The 25,630-nt window shown below is 52.7% G+C and overlaps 1 protein-coding gene across 9 annotated transcripts; it reads right to left on the reverse strand.

Annotated features, from left to right (window-relative positions):
- Positions 1-25,626, reverse strand: RBM10 (RNA binding motif protein 10). 9 transcript variants are annotated; one of them, XM_055438345.2, is made up of 24 exons: positions 25,157-25,626; positions 23,184-23,325; positions 14,948-15,131; positions 13,225-13,455; positions 11,364-11,433; positions 9,511-9,584; positions 8,041-8,127; positions 5,874-5,934; positions 5,554-5,730; positions 5,034-5,191; positions 4,770-4,867; positions 4,596-4,683; positions 3,801-3,987; positions 3,561-3,700; positions 3,342-3,459; positions 3,156-3,247; positions 2,906-3,070; positions 1,838-1,987; positions 1,466-1,531; positions 1,200-1,388; positions 1,046-1,120; positions 635-741; positions 430-559; positions 1-345 (listed from the first exon to the last, which is right to left on the reverse strand). In XM_055438345.2, the coding sequence occupies exons 1-24, from the start codon at positions 25,449-25,451 to the stop codon at positions 220-222; spliced, it is 3,210 nt and encodes a 1,069-aa protein (XP_055294320.2). In that variant the 5' UTR covers positions 25,452-25,626; the 3' UTR covers positions 1-219. The 9 variants fall into 9 exon arrangements, with proteins under 9 accessions (XP_055294320.2, XP_055294317.2, XP_055294318.2 ...); XM_055438342.2 differs by having other exon boundaries at positions 5,031-5,191; XM_055438343.2 differs by having other exon boundaries at positions 5,554-5,733.
- Between the last annotated feature and the right edge of the window lie 4 nt (positions 25,627-25,630).

Consider the following 25,630-nt stretch of genomic DNA (forward strand, 5'->3'; position numbering starts at 1 on the left):
TGCGGACTTTTCAGCTTTTATTACAAAAACAAGGAAGTGATTCCAGCCCAGTTTTCCAATAAAAGTCTGCAACTCAAAGTTTGACTTGGTCACAGCTTCTCTGGCTGGGGAGTAGGGCTGGTAGACAGGTGCAAGGCTTCGCTTTGACCATCCAACATTTCATTTTCCCCCGCCCCACGCTGGACACCTGATACAAATATAAGTAGGTCTTGCAGCTGCTCACTGGGCCTCGTTGAAGCGGGTCACCATTGTCTTGTGCAGTGTCTCCTTGTAGGACTCAGTTGACGTGACCCCATAGGAGCTGCCTCGGGCACCCAAGCCAGAGCCCCGCACCCGTGTCTGGGCCTGTGTGAGGGAGGCAGACTTTTAGTCAGCCAAGGCTACAGTGGAGAGCGCTGGAGGACAGGGATGGGATCCCAGCAGGCTCACCTCAATGGGAGTCACAATGCCCTGCTTCTTGCGGCCCAGGCCACTGCCCTCTTTCCAGCCCATGGCTTGGAGCATGCGACTGCCAATGTTGTCACTGCCCAGTCCATCCCGTGTGGGCTGCTCAAAGTCCCTGCAGGGGACAGGGGCACAGTGTGAGCGGCAGACCTGCTGGCCCCACGCCCCCCACCTGGCCCTGGGCACTCACACAGAGGCCGCGGACATGCCACTGTACTTTCTCCTCTTGGGCTCCGGTGGCTCAGGGATGCCGTACTTCTCTCTGCGTTCAGCTGCGCGGTCCCGGTACTTCATTTGCTGAAACAGTGTATGTGTGTGAGAATGAAGGGGCTGACAGCTCTTTGCAGGAAACATGGGCAGAGCTGGGGGGGGTGCCCACAGGGAATGAGATCTGGCCAACAGGTCTGAGGTCCTACAGCTGCCAGCAGCCCGCCAACACGGGGTAGTTGGGAAGAAGCTCATGCGAGGGGACAGATGTGAGGTGGCTGATGGCAGCCAGGCTGTCTAGCTGAAGAACTTGCCCACACCAGTTGCCTGCATGACAGACGGGGTGCTTGGCAAGGGACTGACGGATGGAGCCGGGGAGTGGATCACACCTCACCTCCATGTCATTCTTCTCAAGTGCCTCCAGCTCGTTTTCTGACAGGTGGGCTCGCCGGTGAATCTCAAGGTTTTGCTGAAAAGGAGGACAGGAACAGAGTGAAGTGGCCGGGCCAGGCCAGGCTGGGGTTCCCTGCCAGGCCTCCCTCAGTCACCTTGTGGAGCCCGGAGAGTTGCTGGTGCCGGATGAGCGCCTCCTTGCTGGGGAACTGGCGCCGGCAGAGCAGACAGGCCAGCTTCTGCCAGTCGGTGAGCTTCTCTTCCCGCTCCGGGCCCCCACGTTCCTGCTCCTCCTCACTGTCACTCTCCCCGCTGTAGGCTGCCACCAGCCCCCTAGGTGGGCTCTGGAAAAGGGGAAGGCAAGAAGTCAGGCTTGGCTAGTTCACAGCCCCCCACCCTTCCTTCTGCCCCAGGCACTCACTGGGCGGTCATCGCTGGCCAGTTTTGGGAGGTCCATGCTGGTGTGCTGTCTCTCAGCTAGTGCTCCCTGGGGTGGAAAAGTGGAAGTGTGAGTTGCTCTGTCAAGTCGGACTCTTTGCAACGTCATGGACTGTAGCCCACCAGGCTCTGTCCATGGGATTCTCCAGGCAAGAATACTGGAGTGGATTGCCATGCCCTCCTCTAGGGGATCTTCCTGACCCAGGGATGGAACCCGTGTCTCCTGCATTGGAGGCATATTCTTTACCCTCTGAAGCACCAGGGATGGAGAGACAAGGAAATTCAGGGACTCCACAGAAGGACCAAAGGGATGACAAGCCTGGGGACAGAGCACAGATGGACGGTCACAACACACCTTCTTCTCGAGGATGGCGTAGCCTGCATCCGCGGTGGCTGACTCCCGCCTTTCATCATCTCGCAAGTTGCTGATGGGCTGGAAGCTGTTTTTGAAGTTTTCTTTTTGCTTGTTGAGGCTGCGGGCCCAGCGTTCCATGTCCTTCGCAATCTAGGGATGAGGGTGGTGGTGGGGTGAGGCTCCTAGGAATCTACCAACTGCTGGGGTCACCAACTCCAACCACAGCCCTTGTAGCAGCCTGCCCCTTCCTGCCCTGCAGCCTCAAGCAGAAGGAGAGAGAGGCAGAGGTTAAAGTCCCCATTTCTCTGTCCTCCTGTCATTGGTGCTCCTCCAGCAAGCCCCTCCCTGGCTGTGTCCCTATCCTCCTCACAGGTGTCCATGCTACTAGGGTCGCTGCAAGTTTTCATCATTCTGAAATACATAGAATGGCTTGTTCTGCACACAATTTTAATTAACAGGTGTGATTCTATGCCACATTCCATATTGATACCCAATCCCCACCCAGGCACACCATCAGTTTTAGAATTTACCAGGCTGTCAAGGGAACATGAAGTTCTTGCTTCTAAGTGTTGCACCCAGACTGTCACACTCTTCTTCCTCAGACAAGACATGGAGGTTCCCTCCAACTGCCCACCACCACAGAACACTGCGATGGCTGTTTTCCTGCCCACCCCCTGATGGGCCTGTAAGAAGTTCTCTGGCACGTGTATACACAGACTGATGAATACACACCATCAGGTGGGTTTCTGGGCCCACAGGAGCAAACTTGTGCATCTGCTTCCCTAGGCACGATTAGCCTGGCTTCAGGTGTGCCCAGACCAGCCCACATTGTCACCAACAGCACAAAGGTTCCCACCAGGGGACAGGAAAGTGGAAAGGCTGCACTTGGATGGCAGTGGCCACCTCAGGAAGGTGGGCAGCCCCGCCGTGTACCGAAGAGACAGCCCTGGCTCAAGGTCACACAGCACAGAGCAGAGCCGGACCAGGAGTTGGGTCTCTCTCAAGCACAGATACTGCCCAGAGGACACCTAACAGACAGACAGTGACTGCTGGACTCCCAGTGTTCACCTGTTGGGCTGTCTTGGTCTTGTGCTTTTCCTTCTTCTCTTTGCCCTCCTTGGAGGGTGCCCCTGTCTCCTTATGCCCGTCAGCTGACTGCTCCAGGGCGGGAACGTAGGTCCGCCTCTCCCCATCCCAGTACAGGTACTGTTGGCTCTGGGCGTTGTAGTAGTACTGGGGGTGATGGGGGAGAAGGGGCGTGAGGGAGGCCTGAGACGATGGGCTGCAGACCCCATCCCTCCCCAGGCGGCCCCATCACCTGAGAGTTGGGATCATAGTAGAGGCCAGTCTGTGGGTCGTAGTAGTAGCCAGATGTCTCATCATACTGGTAGGTGGAGACATCAGGAACAGCTGGGGAGTGAGAAGTGTGGCGGGGGGGGTGTCACACACCTCGCTGCTTTGTGAAGGGGTCCCCCGTCCCTGGCTGCGGGCTGTGGCTACTCACGGTACTGGCTGTAGGACTCCTGGGCAGAGGGACTCGTGGCCGGTGGCAGGGTAGAGCTGGGATGGGTGGGACTCTGGAGCTCTGACTTGAGTACAGCGGGTGATATGATGGTGTATGACTGGTCACGGGGGCAAGAACAGGGAACAAGGCTCAGTGTCTGCCAGTGACACCATGTCACCCAGGGGCCCTCCAAGGACCCCACCCCCCAATTTCCCTCACCTGGCTGTTGGCAGCACCCTGGCTCCCGCCTGCTTCGGCTGCTGACTGCTGGTAGACACCAGGAGCGGCACCAGGCTGGGCACGGGAGAAAGCCTGTAGGGACACAGAGTCCACCCCAGGCTCCAGGGAGGTCTCGGGACCTGGGAAGGGCAACAGAGAAGAGAGAATGTGAATGGGAGGGCCCAGGACCCTGGGCCTGCCACTCCCCACTGTGGGTTTGGGGGAGATGCTGGGGCTCACCTGCTCCGGCCGGGTCCCCTTTGGTTCCGGTGATGCCGGGGCCCTTTGCGCCCTTGAGGTAGCCATGGGCATAGAGAGAGGACTCTGTGCCCTGGCTGCCGCCATAGCCCTCATCCTGTTGGTAGTAGCTGTAGTCGACCGCTGGCTCCTCGGGGGTGGCCCAGGCACCCTCCCCACCCTGGGAGGCCTGAGGGGCAGGTGGGAGGGGCTCATTAGCAGAGGAGGTGGCACAGAGGGGAGGGGAGCCGGCTGAGAGGCATCTGCCCACAAATGAAGCTAGTGCCTGTCTGCTGACAGAAAGCATGCAGGCTTCAGACAAGGAACACCGGGCCACAGTGGAGTGGGGTGGCAACAAAAACAACACTGGAACAAAGACATGTGCCAAAACATTCCCAGAGCTGACACTGCTAGATGTGCTGTGTGTTATATGGGCTGGGGGTCAGACCAGGGAAGATACCATCCTCCCCTCCTCTATTTTCCTCTCCCGATTTTCTTATAGCCACTTCTAAGTTCCCTTTTATCAAAAAAAGTTGAAACAATTCATAATGACACATGACCACCAAACAGAAGAGAAAAGCAGCTGCATGGCCCTGGAAAGGGAAGCCTGGGAGGAGGGGCTGGGGAAGGGAGCTGCCATGAGGCCCCTGCAGCCCACACCGGCAACCACTGGGAGAGGGTTTCCGGTCCACGGGAAGCCACTACAGCAAGGCAGCCCTCCTATTTGCAGAGAGGGAGCGGGAGGGTGGAGGCGGCCCAGGTATGGGGGAGCTGGGGTGGACGGGAATCTCTGAGTACCTGTGAGATGGCCCACTGGGCCGCGGCAATGGCAGTGCTGGCCACAGAGGCAGCATTGATGCGACTGCCTTCGTTGGAGGCCATATCCCTGGGGAGGATGTCAGAGACTGGAAGTGAGACAGGAGGCCCCAAGCTGGGGGGCAGGCTGAGAAGGGACACAGGTGGGGCCCTGACCTCTTAGAACCCTTGGCAAACTCAACGTTGATGGTCTTGCCGTCGATGGTGAGTGGTGGGTGTAAGGCCTGCAGGATCTGTAGCAGCTGGGCTGCCTCCTAGGGGGGGCAGGGCAGAAGGGTCAGGCCCGGGGAGGCCCCCGGCTCCATTGCCCCATTTCCAGGTTTGGGGCCGCGGTTGGGGAGCTAGGGTCAGGGTCCCTCCTCCCTGCCCTGGGGGCCGGGACCCTGGCTGCCCGGCCCCCCCCTGTGCCGCCCTCACCACGATGGTGGAGAGCTGGATAAAGGCGAAGCCACGGTTCAGTTGGGTCTGCTTGTCCTTGATGACGCGTACATTGGAGGAGGACAGCACTGCATAGGGTGCCAGGGCCCCCAGGATGGAGTCCATGGTGCTATGTGGGTTCAGGTTGCGCAAAATGATGGCTGTGGGAAGGGACCCAGCATTAGGGAGCACCGATAACCCCCTCCAGCCCTGCCCTCTGCTGGCTCCCCACTGCTTCCTCTCCCTGGCCTCCATGTTCTTGTACCCGCTGCTTCCTCCCACCTCTTCCTCTCTGCTTGTCAGCCCAAGTCCCAGCTCAGCCACTTGCCTGGTGAGAATCGTCTCAACACACTCTTCAAGTAGAGTTTGGTAATGTTCTTCTTCTGCTCTCCCTACATTATGTGTCTGACTCCCAACCTGGTGGACCCCTGGGAAGACTAAGTCCTGGTCACCACTGTCTCTCTGGCCTTGGGGAGCCCAGCCTAGACACCCTAAGGCAGGAAGGAAGGAACAATGGACTCACTGTCGTTGGCATTCTCCGAGCTTGGCTCTGAGCCCTGTGACAGGGCCTGGGAGGCCAGCACTCCCTGGGCCTGGTAGGGCTGTGGAAGGGGCAGCAGGCCCTGGCTTAGCTCCCGACCCCCCAGCGGCAGCGTCTGCTGATCCAACCTCGCGCCCAGGGGCAACTTCTGCTCCGCCTCTGCTAGGGGCATCAGGAGAGAGGCCGGTGACAAACAAGAAGGAGGTCCCAGGCTGGTCACCCTCCTTCCAGAGCTCTGGCCCGTCACCCTTCACCCCTCTCCCCAAAATGTACCAAGGAAGAGGGAGGTAGGAAGGCCATACCTGACTTGGGCACCCCACATTTGAAGCACTTCTCGCGGCGTTTGAAGTTCTGGACGCCACACTGTGAGGCACAGGCCAGGCTGTCAGAGGCAGCAGGGGGTGGGGGGTGGGGGCTTTCCATTGCACCCTCCAAACGTGGATCCAGAAACCTTCCAGGGATCCGGCCACACCCCAGGAAGGTCCCAGGGTCGGGGAGGGGGGAGCAAAGGGCTTTGGGAAATGGCTGTCATTCTCAGACACATGACTATTTACATGGTTTCATATTTCTTCTCAGTGCCCACCCTTCAACTCAGGAGTCCGTAACCCACCCCTCACCTCTGTTACCAACTGCTGTCTCCTCCAAGGGACCAGTTCAGAGACGTTTCCGCCTCCAAAGTCCTTTTAGCAGGTTCCTCTTCCCAGAACGTACTTTCCTTCTCAGAAACCTTCATCACTTTTCTATCCTTAAAAAGTCAGTAGCCCCTCTCCTGCCAAGCCTCACCCCTTCATCTCGAGGTTGGATCCTGCCACTCTTGAGAGATAAATCTGCCTTGGGCATTGCAGCCTCTGGAGACCCCCAGTTTTCACATTTCAGTCTCTGATCCGCGGTCAAGTCCTGAGCACTGTCCCCATGCCAGGCTCTCCGCAGGATGCAGCCTAACAGTAGGGAGCGGATGTGGCACAGAGGGGCAGCAGGCTGGTCTGGAAATGGTCACCACTGGGGACTCCAGGAGAGGAGAGGGCCTTGAGACCCAGCTTACTCAGCTGGGTATGGTCCACAGGGCTGTTTCACCTGGGAGGCCCAGAGGTTTGGTTTTGCTGGGAAGTGCTTGCTAGCGGAGGACACAAGACATTTTGTGTAGCTGGTGTAGGAGGGTGGGGAGAGAGGCAAAAGCCGAGGCTGGAGAAGTAAGGTGACACTAGACCCCAGAGGAGCGGCACACTCACGTTCAGATATGAGCAGATTTTTTGCAGAGGAGGAGGGACATGGTCAGGAGTGGGTGTGAGGAATGCCAAAGGTGAGGGAGTGGGAGACAGGCAAGAGGCCAGAACACCAGAGAGGGGCCCATGGCGACTGTCTGGAGGAGGGGTGAGGACCAGCCTGCACAGTGGGAATGGCAAAGGAAGGCGTTTGTGTGATGGACGTGACAAGACCAGAGAGCAATAGGATGTGGTAGATAAAGGAGAGGAAAGAACAGACTGCCCTAGTTTCAAGGAGTATCTGAAAATACAGGAGAGATGGAGTGAGTCCTCCTGTCACTCTCTCCAGAGAGGTTGGACATCTGCCTTCTGGTATTACTCTTTTCATTTTCAAACAAAGAGGCGCCACCCAACTCCCCACCTCCGCGCACCCCCCCCCTTTACTGGGCAGAGTTCTTCTTGGGGAGAGGCTCGGGGCACCCTGCAAGCTCTCAGGACTCCCTTTAGGTCTCAGGGCTGCCAGCCGGCTGCGGGAGGTGAGGTTGGCCTGAGGGGAGACTTGAACCCACGTTGGCACCCACAGTCCATGATCAGGAATAAGACACAGCTCGAGGTTCCGTCTCTCTGAGCCTCAGCCTCCTCCCAGGGAACATGACCGCAAAGACCGACAGCTTGTACAGTCACTCTCTGCGGACCTGGCTTTGTCAGGGGGTGGGTCACCTGACACAAGCTCTCAGAACACCCTACACATTACTCAGGACAACAGCTGACAGGTGCTGTTCCAAGTGCTACCCTCTCATCACTGTATTTCAATCCTTCTGACCACCTCTGGGTATTTAGTATTTGCATTTTCGAGATGGGGAGAGTGAAGCAAAGACAGGTTCAATACTCTGACCAAAATCAAGGGAGATTTTTGAGGGAGTCTAATTTCAGCCCATCTGGCCCTGATGCCCACTTTGCATACACCATGTTATGCTTCACCATCACGAGTCACTCACATGAACGTCTGTGTGACATCTACTGGGGCCTCAGGCAAGATCGTGCTGCATGAGGGCAGAGCCTGGCACTGAGTGAAAGCTCAGTATGAATTGGCAGCTGGCTGGGTGGATGGGGAAGGGGGTCGGGGGGGAGGCAAGGAGCGGTGCTGCTGGAGCTGAGCCAGTTCCTCCATGCCCACACCACTCAGAGGCCCCAGGGAGACAGACATGTCGCCACCCCTACCGCGGCTGTCTCAATCCACGGCACCTGCTGCCCACTGCCCCTGTACCTTATTACACAGCCAGTCCTCATTGATCTTGGGCTTGGGGTCGCTGTAGTGCATGGACACCTTCTGGCCCAGGATGTTGAGAGAGTGCTGCGGGGAAAAGCAGAGCACAGTGAGGCCTGGGCAGCAGTGCCCCACGCACCGTTTCAGCACAGGAGAAGAGAGTGAGCGAGCCCTTCAGCTGGATGGATGAGGGACAGGGAACGGAGGGAGGTTGGAGAACTGACAAGGGAAGAAGGAAGGGAAGGAGGGAGGGAAAGAGCCACAGCCCTCGGGCGCAGCTGTTTGCTGCCTTTCCGGGCACGCACACGTGAACACACTCCACCAGGCACACAGTGCTCGGCTGCCCGAAGCTTGCCGGACAGTGCGGCAAACCCCCACTCAGCCCTGACACTGCCAGGCCACACCCAGGGCCAGCACTACACAGGCTACACTTGGGATGAGGGGGGACAGGGAGGGGAGGGAGAGGAGGGGAGAGAAAGAGAGAGAGAGCGCACGCGCGCTAGTGCTGGAGAAGGGGAGAAAGAAAGAGCCATATTTAAAAGATGGACGATCCTGCAGTGAAGCTGTCTTCCCGTGGCCAGCTGGGTCCTTGGGCCCACTAGCCTGTGGACCAGCAGAGATGGCTCCAGGGCCGCCCCTGCTGAGCCCCCTTGCACCACATCACCCCATTCCCCTTCCCCGCCGCCCGAAGCACAGTGCCCCATAGCAGTGAGCTGGGCTCTGGGTGGGTGAGCAGAAGCTTTGGGTCTCTGAAGGTCCCAAAGCTGTTGGGTTAGGAGCTCATGCCAGGCTGGGGGAGCGAGCTCCCCTCCCTTCTGGACAGCAAGACTCCTTGCTGGGAGGGCAGGCCTGTCCCCGGCAGAGACTCCTGGGCAGGCCAGGTGCAGTAGGGGGGTGGGGCACCAAAGTGAGTCCTGGTGAATGAAACGATGACCCCTGACTGGTACTTTAGATCAATAGAACCCTGCTGGCCTGTCCTATGGAAATCACAGGGCCAAGCTCACAGGGAGAAAGCTGGCAAAACGGGACTTGCTAGTTAGTATGCCAACAACTAAGTTTCCCCAGTGGCTGGACTTGCAGTGGTGCCTGAGTGAAACAAAGTCCTGGCTCTGCCTCACCCCAGGGCAGGGTGGTCCCCCGGGGAGTGGGCACCTGGGAAGAACCCCCCTACCACCCCCAAGGCAGCCCTTCCTCTGAAAGCTCAGCTGGGAGAGGAGGAGAGGCAGAGCTAGCGCCTGACCAGCGGGAAGGGCCAGTGGTGAGTGTGGGCTCTTAATGGGGAGCCCAATGGGTAGCAAGAGACAGGAAGAGGAGATAGTGAGGGTCAGGAAGGGGTAGAGAGAGGGGTTGGTGGGGATGGGACACAGGACCACAGGGCAGGGAACTGTGTCCATAAGAATCAGGCGATGGGGAGCGCTCGATTACAAAGTAGTATTTGTTTGGGGGGGGGTTCAAGTGCGGCAAAGCAACCTGATTGGCTTCCATCCATCGTGTAGCGTCCTGCAAGTGACTAAACTCGACGAAGGCGAAGCCCCGGCTCTGACCTGGAGACAGCATTCAGATACAGACGCAGTGGGTTAGTCAACAGCTTTGGACACACGGCGTTCCCGGGGGCGGGACCCGAGGGGAGAGGACTGGGGGTGGGGGGCAGAGAGGGAAGTGGAGAGAGGAAAAAGGAAGAAAGGGAGAGAGAAAAGCAAAGAGAGAAAGACCAGGGTGTGGGAGTCCAGGGAGATGGTTGGGAGGGGCAGGAAGGAGGGAAGAAGGGAGGCAGGAAAACACAGCCGGAGAGGAGTTGGGGGCGGGGGATACACACACGGTAGCTGGGAAGAAAGACAGAGAGAGATGGGGTCTCAGGCACACCTGCCCAGACAGCCTGGGGTGACAGAGATGGAAAGAAGGAGCTGGGAGGGAAAAGGTACAAGGAGAGGTCTGTCTCCAGAGAAGGAAGGAGGGCAGAGGGGCAAGCTGATGGTTTCACATGGGCTAGAATCAACACTGGAATGGTGGGGCCCAGTACGAGGCCAGGGCAGCCCAGGAGGGGTCCCGCAACAGGTGTGTAATGGAAAGAGCAAAAGAGAAGCAGGGCTAGGCTGCTTGGTGAGGCTGGGGAGGCTCCAGGACCATCAGGAACCAGGGGGAGTCAGGGACACAATGTCCCCCTCAGCCTCACCACCATGCAAGGGAGGTGGGACTCCCCAGGGAGCCACCTCAGGGCCAAGCTGGGAAGACTAAAGCCACCCCAGTCCAGGTCCTCCCAGATGGCAGGAGAATGGGGGCCAGGTGGTCCAAGGAGACCCTCAAGAATCCGCAGGGCTGTGGTAGGAGCAGCCGGGGCCGCAGAGGGGGCTGCACCTGGGACGCCACCCCAGGAAGACCAGAATCCTGCCAGCCTGGCTAGGGCACAGCACAGCAAGACCAACATGCTACCAAGAGAGACTCCAGGCCTGGCCAGGGCTGGGAGAAGGATCCAGGGCTTGAGGCCGCCGGAAAGCAGCTCCTTCTTTGGAGGTGCACACACTGGGAGGGCTTAGACACGGCGGGGCATGCTTGATCTCCAAAAGAATAACCGTTAGGATGCACAGGAGGATGAAATGGTATAATTATAGAGAGAGCGAGAGGTAGGGACAGAGAGACACACACACACACAGAGATGGAGGAGTGGGGAGGAGATTGAAGATGGAGAGAGAAGCCCAGGCAGAGCGAGGCCCCACTGGGCCTGACTTGGGTAGCCTGGGCCAGAGATCCTGCAGAGACACCCCACCCCGCCCACTAACCTCAGGCCAGCTCCAAGCAGCCTGCAAGAGGGAGGGTGGGAACGAGCGAGGCCAGCGACCTGGGCTGTTCCTTGGGATGCACTCTTGGACAAGAGCCATCCCCTGCCTCCCCTCCTGGGACACGCGGGTGGGACCTACTTTCTGGTCAGAGGCTGTTACCAGAACAGTGTCAGGGAGAGCAAGGAGCAGGGGAAGGAGAAGAAGAGGGAAGGAAGGGCATCTACGAGGGGGACGGGGTTACCGTCTCAGATCCTCAGAGTCCCACAGAGGACGATCCCCGGAGCCTGGCCCTGGCCCTGCCCCCGGGGAGCATCAGCGCAGCTCACAGCTGCACCCCCTCCCCGACAGCCCCGCATCAGAGGCTGGCCAGAGCTAGGAGGAGGGTGGGAGGCGGGGGGAGAGAAGAGAGGGCACCCCCAAGTGGCCCATTCCCAGCTGTGGCAGGAAGGCAGGGTGGGGAGGGTGGGGGAGAAGGCAGAGGCAGGAGGGAGACTCAGAGGCTGAGGCTGGCCAGCAGAAGGGGAGGGTAATGGAACGAAAGCTCACCTGAGGATTTGTTCCGCATCAGCCGGACCTCCCGCGCTTGGATGCCATGGGACTGCAGCTGGCCACGGATCTGTACGGGGTGATATGGATTGGGGCAGGCTCAGAACAAGGGGGCTGTGGGTACCAGGGGCTGGCTGGAGGTGTCCGGGACTCCAAGGGGGTCACAGGGGTTGTGCGCACACTGTATCCACTCCCTCTCTCAGGGATTCTCCCCCAATGATCACAGCCCCAGCCCCCTACCAGTACCCAGTCTCAGCTTTCAGCCCCAGACTTGCAGAGGGAATCAAAGGAAGGAAGGGGTGGGCTGCAAGGTGAAGCATGGCAGTGTAAGGACTTTCAGGGGTAGAGAATATTGAGAGAGCAAGCGAGGAAGCAGCTCAAGAATGGTGGGCATGGGTGGTCTGCCAACGGGTTTGGTGCAGCCACAAAGCAAGGAAAGCTGGGACGCAAACCTGGCCCTTCACGAATGGACTGCCCTCCAGCTTGCATCGAGAGAGACCCATGACACAAGCCCCAAACTGGGAAGGACTGGGGTCTGAGCAAAGCCCAGCCATGGGCACTGGATCACGAACAAAGTGGGAACTTGAGGTTGAGACCAAAAGGCACAGCTGTGGGGTATGGAAAGCTTCCTGGATGACCTACGCCAGGCGAAGCTGCAGATGCAACCTGGGATTTGGACCAGTGAGGCGGGTCCTGAGGCCAGTGGCACCTCTCACCAACAACTGGATGCCTGTGCTGGGCACTCTGGGCTAGTGGCCGTAATGCCTCTGGGCTTCAGTGCCCTCACCAGGGTCAACAACAGATTGGAGGTTCAACAAGCACACATGAGAATGGAGAAGAGATACACAGGAGATCAGGATCGCAATACTCAAGGAGGGTTCAGGAAATGGCTGGAACATGGGCTCTGGGGCTCAGCTGCCCAGGTTCAGATCCCAACTCTGCTCTGTCACTTGCTGGCTGTGGGAACTGGGGTCAGCTGCCAGGGGCCTGGCCTCCTCATCCATAGGATGAAAACCACAGAGGACCTTCCCTGCAGGGCGGCTGTGCATGTGGCCCACCATGTGACAGATCCTCCACAAATGGGAGCATGCAGCAACTGCCTGACTCCAAATAGGGCCAGACCTGAGAGCTTTCAGACACACAGGTGGGGTTTTCTCTGCGACAACACAGGCAGCCAGCAGGTTTCAGGGGAGAGCTGAGTGGAGCCTTCATAGGCCGTAAGGAGGAGGAGGAGAACTGGGTAGGGTAGTAAGCAGGCTATTCTAGTGGCCCCCATGGGGTTTTCCTGCTCACAAAGGGAAGTCGGTACGGACAGGGAGGGAATGTCACACAGGCAGACGGGGTGGGAGGGTGGCAACAGCAGTGAAGGAAGGAGGACCCAAGGCTCTGTGGCTCTGCCAGTGAGGGGATCTGGGGCTGCTGGCAAAAGAGAGCAGGTGGTAGGGAAGGAGAATAAAACCTCCGAAAATCCCATGGAGAGCCTCCCCAGCCTGCAGGGTCTCCATATCACCTCTGCCACCAGCAATATCTGGCAGCAGGCCTGGAGAGCATCTGGCCTTTGATCGGCATATGCAGAAGGGATGGATCACCAGCAGAATGCGTGGAAGGAATGCTCTGTTCCCTCCCACACCCACCACCGCAGCCCCCTGGCCAAACCAGCCTGTGCCACGCTCCTCCCTTCCAGACTAGGAGATGACGGGCCTGCCCCGGGGGCAGAGCAGTGCCGGGGAACAGGGCTGGGGGGAGAAGGGGCTGAAAGGTGCCGAGGAGGTGAGGGGTAAGGGAGGGGCTGAGGGCCCTGGAGGGGACCCAGCCTGGCCTCCTGCTCTGCCGCCTGCCCGGGGACATGGGGAGCACGTACGTCATCCTCAGTGGCTGCCTGTGGCAGCATCCTCAGCATGACGATGTTACTGGCCTTCTCCTCCTCCTCCTCCTCCTCCTCCTCCTCCTCCTCCTCCCCTTGCTCGGTCCGATAGTCCTGGTCCCGATAGTCGCCGTCTCGGGGGAAGCCTGGCGGGCCGGTAGGGCTGTGCCTGTGCCGCCGCCGCCGCCTACGCTGAGTCTCGGAGCCCGGGGAGGCCTCGTAGGAATCCTGGCCAACAGAATGAGACGAGAGACACCAGGCGGGCAGTCAGTCTGAGGGTGGGCCTAGGGGCTGGCCGCTGGCTCTCTGAGGCAGGCAGGCTCTGAAAGCCAGGGGTGGGCGGGCTCCGGCTAAAGGCTCGGGGCAGGCAAGGTGGGCAGGCCCTGAACTGTAATCCTCCTGGGATTGGAAATTCTCCCCCAGATGCTTTGGGGGGGTTGCTTTGACGGGGAGTAGGGGAGAAGCAGGGGGCAGTGTTGGTGTCGGGGAGGAACTCCTACAGACAGCTGAGCAGACACCACTGAGACCTCCGTGGGAAGAGACCGTTGGAGGTTGGCATACTAAACCCTGTACTCTTTCTCCCCCCTCCTCCCTCACCAGCTCAGCTAGTACAAGCACAATTGTTCCCTGTGCCACAAAAGGCCACACGTCACTTAAGACTCCCAGCCTGGGCCCTGTCACCAAGTTGTGGGTTTAGGAATCGCTTAAGACCTCGGCCAGAGTCAGCCAGCAAGGGCTGGCAAAGACTGCGAGGGCTACAGCGCTGCCCCTCGGTCCCTGATCCTCTGCCTGGCCAGTCCTCCATCACCACCATGCTCCTTACTAACAGGGTGTGGTCACTGGATTCCTGGGCATTGCCCAAACCCTTCGTTCAGCACTAAGCAAGGCAGGCTTGGGTCCATGCCCATCCTGCCCTCATGGGGGCCAGAAAATTCAGCTCTCCACTCTTCCTGGTCCACCCAGGACCCACCCAGTGCTCTGGACACATCCAAGCACAGCTCACAGTTGCCACCAAGGAAGCCTGACTGCCCACCATGGGGGTCTTTGTTCTGGACCCCCAGAGGGTGGCTGGACACCCATATTCTGCTTCCCAGGGCTGGGGTTGCAAGGGTACCCTTCCCACTCCTCTGTGCCCATGTGGACCAGGGCCCTGAGTATCCCCTCAACCTGGAGTTCACATAAGGCAAGACTGTTTCATCCCCTCAGATGGGGATTCCCTGATGGTGGGCATCATGCCTCCCCCTCAGGCCAGGGCTAACTATCCAATATGGAAGTGGCTAGCTGGAGCTCAGAGGAGAGTCCTGATGGGGCTTTTCTTTCTGTCTAGGGGCTCTACCACCACTAGGAATGCCCACACTCAGCCTCCCAGAGCCACTCTGCTTGCTGATACCCACATGACATCCAGGTGCCCTCCTGACCCTAGATGCTGTGTCCCCAAACTGGCTGGGAGCAGGCAGTAGAGGGCTTGCAGTGAACCCTGAAGAACAGGGAAGAAGGGAGAGAGGTGGTGGCCAGGGGCCCTCAGAAGTACAGAGCCAAGCATGTGGAGGTCAGGTAGACCCAACCTGGGAGAGGAGCCCTCAGAGAGGGGAGTAGGGACAGACCCTTCAGGTGAGGCAAAGCCTTTGAGCACAGTCTGAAGGCATGGGAGTGGAGAGCTACTGCACGCGGAGCTGCAGCCAGATCGAGGCCCTGCAGGAGCTGGCCCCCCAGCCCTCACCTCTGCACTCTGCTCTTCGGATGAGTCATCATAGTCATGCTTGCCCTCCTGGCTGCCGTACTCGCGGGGATATGAGCGGTAGTCCATGTCTCTGTAGTCATGATCCCGGCTACGGTTTTCCCCACCGTCATCCTGTGAACGATCGGTGGCTCCGTAACGGCCAGTCCTGTCTCCACGTCCCCCTCTGGGGAAAGAAGGATGGGAAGGGATGAGAGGACAGTCCTTTCCGAAAGAGGAAAGCGGAGAGGGGGACCCCACCCACTCCCCGCCTCGAGGCCCTCAGCTCCACCCCCACAGGGATCCCTAAGGCCAACCCCTAATCCCCAGGCTGCCACCACCTCTCCTTCAAATCCAGCCCACTTCTCTCCTTCCCTTCCCTACCTCTCCATTCCCTCACTGGGCCTTCAGGTGTGGCCCCCTGCCTGGTCTCCTCACCCCCACCCAGGCCTCCTCCAGTTCATTCTCTCCACCCTCAAAGCAAGGGAGTGTTTCGTAAGGCAAAGCCCATCAAGCCCAACCACAGTGCTCCTCTGATGGCTCCCTCTTATTCTCAAGACAAAAAACGCTCATCAAGGTCCTACAAGGCCTGCAGGGTCCTGTGGGCTGAGGTCTCTGCCAACCTCTTTCCCTCCAGCTCCCTGGGCACTGCACCACTCTGCCCCTCTGTTTCATGGTCACCTTGCTAGTGCTGGCAGCTGTTTTGTTAAAATTTCTCCTACTGAAATAACTGTAAAATAATTAGCTCAACATTGATTTAATGTGCATTTCTTTGATGATTTAAAAAATTACTAGAATGAATTCGGGGAAAGGACCACACCTGTTTGGTTCACTGCTGTATTCCCCAAAGCTTAGCTTAGTGCCTAATACTCAGCAGGTGCCCAATAATTCTCTCTTGATAAAATAATGACTCTAAAGAGCACTAAGTCCTAACCACTGGACCAGGAGGGAACTCCCAGAATTCTGAATACAACCAATACGTTTCTACTTAAAACAAGAAAAGCTGGACACCAACATAGACCACTACTAGCAGGATCGTAATCCTGGTTAGAAATGACATTAGAATGTCCATTCTCAACACCATGATTATTATTCTAAGAAACTAGCTAGTAAACAATTAAAGAAAAAAGAGATTAAAAGCTAGAAAGGAGATGGTAAAATTACTATTACTTGTAAATGATATGAGGATATATCTGCCTCTGCCTAAGAGAATCAATGGAAAAATCATTACAAATAAATCAGTAAAGATGCTGTGTTCAGAAATTAATATGCAGGAATAAATACCTTGCTGGTATTCAGAGAGTCACTGTTCAGAAATCAGAAGATTCCAAGTATAATTGCATCATAAAGATTAAATACCTAGACATACGCAAGATCTTATGACTATACGTCACACATATGAGCCAGGATTCATCTGAAATCGGTCAAAGATTTAAATGGAAGAAATGAAACCATAGAAGAAAAGAAGAAAACATGAGATAGTTTTTTAATAATCTTGAAATGGGGAAAACTGTGACCCAAATCAAGAAGCCATACAAGAAAAGGCTATCAAAACTGATCATATAAAAATAAAACATAACTGTTTGGGAAAAAACAAAAACAGAAAAACAAAAACCATCACAAGCCAAGTCAAGACAGACAATAAACAAGGAAAACGTATGGGGAAAGAAAAAAGAGAACTGAATTTACAGAAAATAATACAGTTGACCCTTGACCAACCACTGACCTTCTGCTCTGTTGAAAATCCAAGTATAACTCATAGCCAACCCTCTCCATTTATGGTTCCTCTACATGCTTGGATTCAACCAACCATGGATTGTGGTGCACTATAGTATTTACTACTGAAAAGAATCTGTATATAAACAGACCTGCGCAGTTCAAACCTGTGTTGTTCAAGGGTCAACTGTACAGATGGTTTATATTTGAAAAGATGCTGTCTCACTCAACAAAAGATGAAAATTAAAACTATACTGGACAGTTCATTTTTGTAACACTTAAAATTTATTCTTGTGTATTTTCTCAAATCTTCTTTGTGATAAATTATATACATAGTTAACAAAAATGTTACCATTTTAAAGGGTACAACTCAGCGAGTGACACAATGTACAGTCACAATGTTGTATAATCATCACTACTACCTGCTCCAGAAGCTTTTCATCACCCCAAACAGAAACTCCATACTTTCCCACCCCACCGCAACCTCTATTCTCTCCTGTAAGTTCACCTATTCTACGCACCTCATATAAGTGGAACCATATAATACTTATGCCTTTGTGTCTGGCATGTTATCTCAGCAGAATGCTGTCAAGGTTCATGTTGCAGAATGTATCAGAATTGCATTTCTTTTTATGGCTACCACATCTGTTGACAGACAACTGGGGTATTTTTACCTACTGGTTATTTTGGATACTGTGTATAATGCTGCTATGAACATTGGTATACAAGTATCTGTTTGAGTCTATTTTCAATTCTTTAGGGTACATACCCAGGAGTGGAACTGCTGAATCCTATGGGTTTCCCAGGTGGCTCACTGATAAAGAATCCGCCTGCCCAATGCAGGAGACACAAGTGATACCAGTTTGATCCCTGGGTTGGAAAGATCCCCTGAAGTAGGAAATGGCAACCCATTCCTGTATGCTTGCCTGGAAAACTCCATGGACAGAGGAGCCTGGCGGGCTACAGTCCATGAGGCTGCAAAGAGTAGGACACGGTAACTCTAAACTTTTGAGGAATTTCCAGTGCTCCATAGCATCTGTACAACTTTACATTCCTATCAGTGATACAGTTGCCAATTTATCCGTATTGTCATCAACACTTGTTACTTTGCCTTTTTTTCATGTGCTTATTGGTCATTTATACCTCTTTGAAGAAATGTCTATTTGAGTCTTTTGCCCATTTTTGAATTAGGTTTTTCTGTTACTGTTGTAGGAGTTCTTGATATATTCTGGGTGTTAATCCCTTATAAGATATATGATTTGCAAACACATCCTCCCACTCTTTAGAATGTTTTTTCATCCTTTTGAATAGTGTTCTATGATATACAAAAGTTTCTAATCATTTAAAAAATATTTATTTAATTTTTTGGCTGTGCTTGCTCTTAGTTGTTGCAGTACACAGGCTTTTCCCTAGTTGTGGCATGTGGGCTCTCTAGTTGAGGTGTGCGAGTTAGTTGCCCTGAGACATGTGGGATCTTAAGTTTCCTGACCAGGGATTAAGCTCATGTTCCCTGCATTGGAAGTGTGGAGTCTTAACACTGGACTACCAGAGAAGTCCCAAAGTTTCTAATCATGATAAAATTTTAAAAAAATGATAATTTTAGATTTACAGAAAAGTTCAAAGATAATAGAATTTTCATATACACTTCACACAGTTTCTCCTCATGTTAAGAGAACCATGGTACATTTGTCAGAACTAAAAGTTAACTGATCTATAGATTTTATTAGCATGTCACTATTTTTCCACTACTATCCTCTTTCTGTTCCAGGATTGAATCCAAGACACCACATTGCATTCAGTTATCATGCCCCTGGTTTCCTCTGGCCTGTGAAAGTTTCTCAGTCTTGCCTTGTTTTTTTTTTTTTTTTTTTTAATGACCTTGACAGAGTTTTGAAGCACGCTGGTCAGGTAATTTGTGGAATGTACCTCAACTTGGGTATATCTGATATGTTCTTGTTATTAGACAAGATTTATAGAGCTGAGCCACCCATCCAATCACACTAGATCTCAGGTGCATGCTATCAACATGACTTACTACTGGTGACGCTGAACTCGATCATCTGGTTATGGTGGGGTCTGCTGTAAAGTTTCTTTTCCCCTTACACTCTATTCTGTAGAAGCAAGTCACTAAGATCAGCCCACACTCAAGAGGAGGAAAAATTAATCTCGACCTCCCAGAGTGGGGAGTATCTACATATATTATTTGAAATTCTTCCCTAAGGAAGATCTTGTGATCAAATGTTTTTAACTCAACAAATCTTCAAAAGTCCAAATGTTTGACAACAAACTGTTGGCAGGGCTGTATGGGAAATAGGCACTCTCATATTGGTGGTACGAGTGAAAATGGAATGATCCCCATGGAGGGGAACTTGGCAATAGCTGGCGAAACTAAAAATCTATATGCTTTCTGTCCCCCAATTTTCCTTCTGGGAATTTAATGTGCTGAAGCACTAGGACGCATACAGAAATAGTATTCAATGTGACACTATTTATAACAGCAAAGGACAAGAAACAACTTGGAAGAGCCAGGAAAATTTGGTTCAAAACAAAGACTAATGATGGGGAGAGGAACCCCATCAAATATTAAAACGTATTAGAAACGTCCTAAAAGGACGTTTTTGGAACAACTGATGACATCTGAAAACAGACTTAAAAGACAAAAGTACTGAATCAATGTTAAATTTCTTGATAAGTATCCTGTGATTATGAAAGAGAAAGTAGAAGGAACTGTAGTATTTTCTATAGTATTTACTGCTCATGTCTTCCACTAACTCAAAAGATTCCGAGAAAAAGGTGTTATGTATAGAAAGGGAGAGGGAGAGGGGAAGGGAGAGGGGAGGAGAAAAAAAGAGGGGGAAGGAGGGGGGAAGAAGGAGTAGGCTTGTAGGTAGGCAAAACAAATGTGGCAAAATGTAGAGGATTAAGGGAGTTCATTGTACTTGTAATTTTTTTTTTGGTAAATCTGAAGTTTTTTCAAAATAAGAAGTTATAAGCATACATATACATACCATGATCATGGAGGGTATACCTTAAGCATATCAAGGATGCAATTTAATGCAATTATGAAGTTGATAGACAAAAGGAGAAAAAAGCATGCAATTATGAAGTTCAATACTCATTTCTGATCGGTCTTAGCAAACTAAAATTAGAGAATTTTCTTAACTTATTAAAGACTACATTTTAAGAGCCTACAGTACACATCACACTTGATGCCAAAGCAAAGGAGGTTGCCTATCAGGCCTGGACTGATTTAGAAAGACAATCAAAATCAACAATGATTGAGTAGAAATAATAAGAGAACACAGCAGAGACAAGGTAATTTACAAAAATCAACAGCGTTCCTTTACCCCAGCAAATACCAGCTTGGGAAAAAAAAGGATGCCAATAAAAACTACTGAAGCACCTCTGAATTACTTTAACAAACAATACACAACCAGATTAAATTTAAAACCTTTTGCACAGCAAAGAAAACCATCAACAAAACAGAGACAACTGACTGAATGGGAGAAAATATTTGCAACCGGTACGACCTATGAGGGATCAATATCCAAAATATATAAACAGCTCATAACCTCAATATCAAAACAAACAAAAACAAACTTGATTTAAAAACAGAGAAGACCTGAATAGATATTTTTTTCCAAAGATGACATACAGATGGCCAAGAGGCACATGAAAAGATGCTCAATATCGTTAATCATCAGAGAAATGCAAATTAAAACCACAGTGAGATACCACCTCACACCTGTCAGAATGACTATCATCAAAAAGAACACAGACAACAAATGCTGGTTGAGAATGTGGAGAAAAAGAGGACCTTCATACACTGTTGGTGGGAATGTAAACTGGTGCAGCCACTGTGCAAAACAGTATGAAGGCTTCTCAAAAAACTAAAAACAGTCCACTCCTGGGTATATATCTGAAAAAAAAAAGACCAAACACTAATTCAAAAAGATACATGCACCCCAATGTTCACAGCAGCATTATTTACAATTGCCAAGATACGGAAGCAACCTAAGTGTCCACCAATAAATGGGTGGATAAAGAAGATGTGTTACACACACACAGGAATATTAATCAGGGGAACACATGTAACACCCAGGGCAGATTCATGTCAATGTATGGCAAAACAAACAGAAATAAATTCACAGATATAGAGAACTAGTGGTTACTAGTGGAGAAAAGGAAAGGGAGAGGGACAAGATAGGGGAGAGCATTAAGAGGCACAAACAACTATGTATAAAATAAATAAGCTACAAAGATACATTGGACAGCAGGGAGAATACAGCCAGCATTTTGTAACAATTATAAATCGAATGTAACCTCTCAAAATATATTACTATGTGTTCACTTGAAATAATGTACATCATACATCAATGGGGAAAAAAAGGAGCACCCAAGACCTGTATTTTGGTTTATTCAGATTTTTATGTCCTTTAAACGAACCTTGTAGGTCTTTATGACCTGTTTAAGAGGATGAGATGACTACTTACAAAGATGACAATTCTCCTGAAGTATATAAATTTAATGCAGTCTCAAAGTTCTTGAACTTTTTGAAAGACTTGATAACTTTTTACATAAAGCTACAAAATTACTAAGTCAAATTCGAAAAATAAGAGCAGAGTAGGTGCTATTAAGACATTCTATAAGACCACAGAACACTAAGGTTCTTGTGTAAGAATAGCAAAAAGACCAATGCAACAAATCGGACCACTCAAGACAGATCCATGTACATGAGGGAACTTGAGATGAGATGCGGTACCACAAATCAATAAAGAAAGAATGACCTATTGTGGGGGTGATACTAGGAACACTGCCCACTATATGGAGGAAAATAAAAACAGAACCTACATTATAACATATTTAAAAGTGGACTCTAGATGGATTTAAAGACCTAAATGCAAAAGGTAAATAAAGTTAGGGATCCAGAGATAAGAATAGAGAAGATTTTTCAAAGGACAGATTTTAAGACAAAAAAGGGATGAATTTCAGCACACCAAAATTAAGAACAGCTATCCACCCTTGAGAGAATTATTAAATAAGAGGCAGGAGACACACCCCATAGTGCCCTTGGGACCAATTAGAAGCAAAGCACTAACATACAGGTAGCAATAAAGACAGATCTTTAAAATGCAGTGCTGAGTAACATAAAGCTCAGGAAACAGAATGAAAACTGTAACATTCTGACATTTGTGTAAATTGAAAACACTCCAAACACCACCACATATTTTAGAAGGATACATTTCAAAGACAACAGAGCAGCTGCCTACAGCTATGGGAATTGCAAATAAAACAGGAAAAAATAAATATGGCAAGAGGCGGTCTTGTAGCAACCTGTGATAGAAACGTGCCTTGAACTGGAAAAGTATGATTAACTCCAACCCTTGCATTCGAGGTTCTTTAAAAGCCAAAAGAAAGCCAGTGGCTTTGCCTCGTAATGAAGTCTGAGGCAAGTGAGCTACCTACTCAAAGTCAGAAATTGCCACACAGCACTTCTATTGAATACCATCCAAATTTTTTTGAAAGGTCATGGCTGAATAACACCTGATGATAACCACATCTCAAATTCGGGCTCATCACTTTTCAGAAACCAAAACATTATAATTCTACATTTTTCAAAAGGGGGTGGTAGCAGAAACCCTTTGTAAGGCAATAAAAAATTATTTCCTCCTTGACTTTTTCATAATCTGCTGACTTTTGATAGAGGCTCTCTGGGATGGTTAGGTCTACTTCTCTATACAATCTTTAAATATCAGGAATGAATCATCTACATTAGAATCAAGTAAGGCGAGCCACCAGTATGGTAAAAGTACGGTCTAGGATCTCTGTATTTTACCAAGTGTTCCAACTATTTCTAGTTAGTCCCAGAGTTTAAAAATAACTGGCTAAGAGTGTCCACACCAACTTCAGCTGATCCTGTCCCTGAATCCCAGATCTTAAAAAGGCCATGGCTAAGTAATACTATCTGACCTGGTTTGCCCCTTACATTTTCTGGGCAAATTTCTGACTCTGAAGGCAACGCCCCCTCCATCCTCAAACCCAAGCTACAGCCCACACCTCTCCCCTGAGAATCCACAGGCACTTACAATCCAACAACTGCCCACCTGTCACCCACCTTTGTCTGTCCTGTGGCGACTGTCCATACCTTTTATACCTACCTGGGTCATCCAAAGTGGAAACCTGGGAATCAGTCTCCACGCCTCCCTTTCTCTTGATCCCTTCCCGCCCTGCAACCGCATGTGGTGCCTATCAACCAGAAACTGCGTGGCCTCCCTTGTGAGACCCTAAGTGAGGAGAAGGCTGCAATCTTATTTGTCTAGTTTATCAATGCACTCCCAGAGCCCATTACATGTCCTGGCTCTTGAGTGCCAAGTACATGTTTGCTGAAAAGAAACCAATCATCTGCGGCACTGTTTGGTTTTATCCTGCCCAGATGCCCCCTCCAAGCACTTCCTTGGATCGATTCTCACACAGGGACAACCTAAGCCGCTTGGGAGAGGGTGGGGGTTAGCGGGGAACTCACCGTCTTTCATACTCCATGTCCTGACAGGGCCTGCGAGGGCTGCTGGGGCCCCTCCTCAGCCGCTGGCTCCGTTTCACTTCCCAGCCACCCCCAGTGCTGCCACCATGATCTGCCACCCTGGGTGATGCCTCCTGCAGGGACTCTGGGGAGAGCAGAAGAAAGAGGTCAGGGCAGTTGCGGCAGAGAGGGTCTCCTTAAGAAACGCTTGGTGCCGAGGCTCTCTGCTCTCCCCAAGCTCAGCAACGCTGTACCCCAACTCCTAGGGCTCCTGAGGATTGGAGCAAGAAGGCAGCCCTTACTTGGCCTGCTGCTTCCCTTCCCTTCAAACGCGAGGCTAGAGCCGGCCACCCTGGAAACAGCACGGCCCTCGGCAGGCACGGAGCATCTTGCAGAGAGACCTGGTGGTGCCACCCATCCTGGGATCATGGCTTTGCCATCTGAGACTGGTAGACAAGCTCAAGCCTGGAGCTACTTGCCCAGGGAGGCTCTCGGTGCTGGATGACTTGTCTGAGATTGGGCACACTAGGCACGGAGGCAAGTTTTCATGACAGGAGTACCAGGCACCCACCAGGCTCCTTCCATGAGCTTCCAGGTGCCATTTCATCCTCCCAAGAAGATGCTGGTTGCCCACTATGAGACGGCAGGAGACCATGAAAGGTTCCAGGGGTAAAGGGGCAAACCTGGCAATGAGACAGCTGCCGCCTCCCTAGGCTCTGGGCCAACACAGTTTTGGCCCTCACTCGGCAACTGGCTTGGCTCTGAGCCTGTCTCTTATGCACAGCCAGGTTCCCCAAGACGGCTCCCTACCCAGGGCTCTGGGCCCAAGTTATTCAGAGGTTAAAAGCAGCCCTTTTGGAGCCTGTTTTGAAGCACTGTGTTATTCTGCTGGAATGGGAGAGCAGTCACTTCACGGCAACCTGCGGTGAGAACTAAGGAGGGCCCAGAGCCATGTGACTGGGCCAGGGGTCACCACAAAGTATCCCTGAATCTTCAGGCCCCACCCTCTGAACAATAATCAAGCAAAAGTCAGGCGTTAACAGCACCTGCCCAACACTAGGTTGCCACCACACCTTTCCTTCATGTATACACTCCTACCAATTTTCTCTTCCTCCTAAAGTCTCAGGGAATGAGTTACCTGCTCCCAGATGGGTAAGACTTAGAATCACAACCAGGGAACCCAGTGGATGAGAGCCAGAGACAAAACCCTCAGTACATCTGGCAAAGGCATCCATAACAGATAGGGACCCAAGTCACAGGGTCGAGCCCCGAAGAACTACGGGCCAAAACCACGGACAGGAACCCACAATAAATACGGGCCATGACCCCACAGGCCCCCTTTCACAGAATAAGCATCAGAGTAACCGATACGAACCTCCCCTCCCCCCAAAAAAAGGAGCAGTCAAGTCTTACACAGCTTCCTTGCACTTCCCGCCCCCACCCAGTAAGTGGATTATGGCCAGTCCTAATAAGACTTTCTATGGGTAAGGACCCCCTCCCCATGGATAAAGACCAGAGTTACAGAGGTTCTGAGGATAGAGACCCTAGTCAGACCGACGATCTCCCTTCTCCTCCACCCAAGAATAAGGACCAGAGCCACAGAACACTTCCCCATGGGTTGGTTAGTACCAAAGTCACACACGAAAGCAGAGAGCACACTTCTTCGGCTAAAAAGAAAAGTCGCAGACAGCGGCCTCCCACGGAAAAAGTTCGGCGTCGCAGACACAGTGAGCCATAGGAGCCCACTCCCATCCGTCCCTCCCTTCCCCCAACCCGCGTGCACCCATCCAGTGCCCCAATCGCGCACGCGCCTCTGCTCTCAAAAGGAGAAAAACAAAAAACAACAAAAAAAGACACCCTCTCCCAGGCTCAGCCTGTGCCAAGCATCGGTCTGTTCTGCGCAAAGCCCAGACCCGTCGACCACAGGCCGCCCTCGCGGTTCCTCTATGCAACCCCCTCCACCCCCGGCCCCTTACCTCCGCCCCCACGACCAGCGTCGACGCTCACCTTCTCCGCCCGGGCTGTCAAGGGAGGGCTCCCGGACATCACCTCGGCCCGCCGCCACCTCCTCCAACTCTCCCAGCTCTGCCCGAGCCGGTCTGCGCAACTACCAAGTCCGAGGCTGGAGGCGAAAGGGCGGAGGAGGGGGAGGGGAAAAGCGCCAGGCGCGTTGCCCTCCCCAGGAAACCCACTGTCGCCTACTCCCAGCCGGCCGCGATCACCAGCACAAAATGGCGACGACGAGAAAGGAGCCGGCGCTTCGACCACCATCCACCTACTAAGGGAGCGCGTTCTGGCCAACCCCGTCTATTGGTCGCTGTCCGCCCTCGGTCATCCCTGGCCTACTCTGATTGGCAAGCGTATTGCCACCTCCCCGCTCCCTTGCGAACGCCCGCAAGTCGAGAAAAGCGGTAGCTATTGGCCAGTAGGGCGAGGCTGGCGTTTTAGAA

The sequence above is a fragment of the Moschus berezovskii genome, chromosome X (genome assembly GCF_049115385.1).
Source record: "Moschus berezovskii isolate FMDL1 chromosome X, NW_MosBer_1.0, whole genome shotgun sequence".
In the NCBI taxonomy this organism is placed as follows: domain Eukaryota; kingdom Metazoa; phylum Chordata; class Mammalia; order Artiodactyla; family Moschidae; genus Moschus; species Moschus berezovskii.

Excerpts from the sequence above, each read along its gene's own strand:
- RBM10 (XM_055438341.2), bottom strand. The coding sequence starts at position 25,451 with ATGGTGGTCGAAGCGCCGGCTCCTTTCTCGTCGTCGCCATTTTGTGCT. Across the intron at positions 15,132-23,183 it reads GACATGGAGTATGAAAGACG|AGGGGGACGTGGAGACAGGA; the intron begins GTGAGTTCCCCG and ends TTCTTTCCCCAG. Across the intron at positions 742-1,045 it reads TTGAGAAGAATGACATGGAG|CAAATGAAGTACCGGGACCG; the intron begins GTGAGGTGTGAT and ends ACACTGTTTCAG.